Below are 2,724 nucleotides of genomic sequence, written 5' to 3'. Positions count from 1 at the left end.
GACTGTGGACATCCCTTATGGCTATTAGACGCCTTCGGGAAAGTCCAGCTTATAAAAGCAATCAGATGATTTGAAGATCAACCGGGGGAGGAAATGGGCAGGCTATTCCAGAGCCCCACCTGCTCTCAGGGTGTCCAGTCCACAGGAAACCTAGACCCCCCCCCCACACTGAATGCTTCAGGCTTAACTTACAGACAGTTTCTGTTCCCCTGCTGTCCAAGGACACAGGCACCCACTCCTTGGGTCAAAACCCACCCCCAGGCTGACCTCTGCTTTCTTTCCCCAGCCGTCCTTGGCCCTCATCTGGCCTGAAGGTTGTTTGTGGCCCTGGGTGCCCCGCACAAGAGAATGAGGGGGAAGAATGTGACCCAGGTCAGCGCCTTCATCCTGGTGGGCTTCCCCACGGCCCCCCAGCTGCAGTACCTGCTCTTCCTCCTCTTCCTGCTCACCTACCTCTTTGTGCTGGTGGAGAACCTGGCCATCATCCTCACCGTCTGGGGCAGCCCCTCCCTCCACAGGCCCATGTACTACTTTCTGGGCATCATGTCTTCCCTGGAGATCTGGTACGTGTGTGACATCATCCCCAAGATGCTGGACGGCTTCCTCCTGCAGAGGAGGCGCATCTCCTTCGTGGGCTGCATGACCCAGCTCTACTTCTTCAGCTCCCTGGTGTGCACCGAATGTGTGCTCCTGGCCTCCATGGCCTACGACCGCTACGTGGCCATCTGCCACCCCCTGCGCTACCAAGCCATCATGACCACAGGGCTGTGTGTCCAGTTGGTGGCCTTCTCCTTCATGAGTGGCTTCACCATCTCCGTGATCAAGGTCTATTTTATCTCCAGCGCCACGTTCTGTGGTTCCAACGTCCTGAACCACTTCTTCTGTGACATCTCCCCCATCCTCAAACTGGCCTGCATGGACTACTCAACCGCAGAGCTGGTCGACTTTGTCCTGGCCTTCCTCATCCTGGTGTTCCCACTCATGGCCACTGTGCTGTCCTACGGGCACATCACCCTGGCCGTCCTGCACATCCCCTCGGCCTCGGGCCGCTGGAGAGCCTTCTCCACCTGCGCTTCTCACCTCACCGTGGTCACCATCTTCTACACAGCCTTGCTTTTCACGTATGTTCGGCCCCGGGCCATTGATTCCCGGAGCTCCAACAAGCTCATCTCTGCTGTTTACACTGTCCTCACCCCAATCATCAACCCCTTGATCTACTGTCTGAGGAACAAAGAGTTCAAGGGTGCCTTGAAAATGGCCCTGGGCTTTGGTCGAGCTTCACTGTAGCAGACATGTTGTGGGCTTTCATTCTGTTCATCTGAAACAGAATCTGAAAATACACCTCTTCTCTTTGAGGACATTTATTTGTAATCATGGAAATGCATTGCATCGTTGCAGTGCTTCATTTATTTTAAAATTTACTTCCACATCAGTTTTTCCCCTTCAGCTCATGGATGCTGATACAATAGCTGTGGGGATGATAATGCCATTATTTTCTGCATTTTCAGTTCAATTCAGTTTCTTAATCACGTCCAGCTCTTCGTGAACTCATGAACTGCAGCACGCCAGCCTTCCCTGTCCATCAAAAACTCCCAGAGTTTGCTCAAACTCATGTCCATTGAGTCAGTGATGCAATCCAACCATCTCATCCTCTGTTGTTCCCTTCTCCTCCTGCCTTCAATTTTTCCCAGCATCGTGGTGTTTTCCAATGAGCCAGCTCTTCACATCAGGTGGCTGAGTGACTTCGGCATCAGTCCTTCCAAGGAATATTCAGGATTGATTTCCTTTAGGATGGACTGGTTGGATCTTCTTGCAGTCCAAGGGACTCTCAAGACTCTTCTCCAATGTCATGGTTCGAAAGCATCAATTCTTTGGCGCTCAGCTTTCTTTACAGTCCAACTCTCACATCCATACATGACTACTGGAAAACCCATAGCTTTGACTAATGGACCTTTGTCAACAAAGTTGGGTCTCTGCATTTTAATATACTGTGTAGGTTGGTCATAGCATTTCTTCCAAGGAGCAAGTGTCTTTGAATTTCACAGCTGCAGTCCCCATCCACAGTGATTTTGGAGCTCAAGAAAGTAAAGTCTGTCACTGTTTCCATATCAGCTTGCCATGAAGTGATGGGACTGGATGCCATGATCTTGGTTTTTGAATGTTGAGCTTTACGCCAACTTTGCCACTCTACTCTTTCATTTTCATCAAAAGGCTCTTTAGTTCCTCTTCACCTTGTGCCAAAATGGTGGTGACATCTGCATATCTGAGGTTATTGATATTTCTCCTGGAAATTTTGATTCCAGCTTGTGATTCATCCAGCCTGGAATTTCACCTGATGTACTCTGTATAGAAGTTAAATAAGCAGGTGACAACATACAGCCTTGATGTATATACTCCTTCCCTGATTTGGAACCAGTCTGTTGTTTCATGTCCAGTTCTAACTGTTTCTTCTTGACCTGCATACAGATTTCTCAGGAGGCAGGTAAGGTGGTCTGGTACTCCCATCTCTTGAAGAATTGTCCACAGCTTGTTGTGATCTACATACTCAAAGGCTTTGACGTAATCAATAAAGCAGATGTTTTTTTCTGAAATTCTTTGCATTTTCTATGATCCAGCAGATGTTGGCAGTTTGATCTCTGGTTCCTCTGCCTTTTCTAACTTCAGCTTGAGCATCTAGAAGATCACAGTTCACATATTGTTGAAGCCTGGCTTGGAGAATTTTGA

At 48.9% G+C, this 2,724-nt stretch overlaps 1 protein-coding gene across 1 annotated transcript; it reads left to right on the top strand.

Moving 5' to 3' along the window:
• Positions 1–348: 348 nt before the first annotated feature.
• Positions 349–1,287, top strand: LOC102272444 (olfactory receptor 6B2-like). The gene has a single exon (XM_070362563.1). It carries the CDS (start codon positions 349–351, stop codon positions 1,285–1,287), a length of 939 nt encoding a protein of 312 aa, XP_070218664.1.
• The last annotated feature ends 1,437 nt before the right edge of the window (positions 1,288–2,724 follow it).

Source organism: Bos mutus, chromosome 3 (assembly GCF_027580195.1).
Source record: "Bos mutus isolate GX-2022 chromosome 3, NWIPB_WYAK_1.1, whole genome shotgun sequence".
Classification (NCBI taxonomy): domain Eukaryota; kingdom Metazoa; phylum Chordata; class Mammalia; order Artiodactyla; family Bovidae; genus Bos; species Bos mutus.
This window is presented reverse-complemented; position numbering and strand designations above follow the sequence as displayed.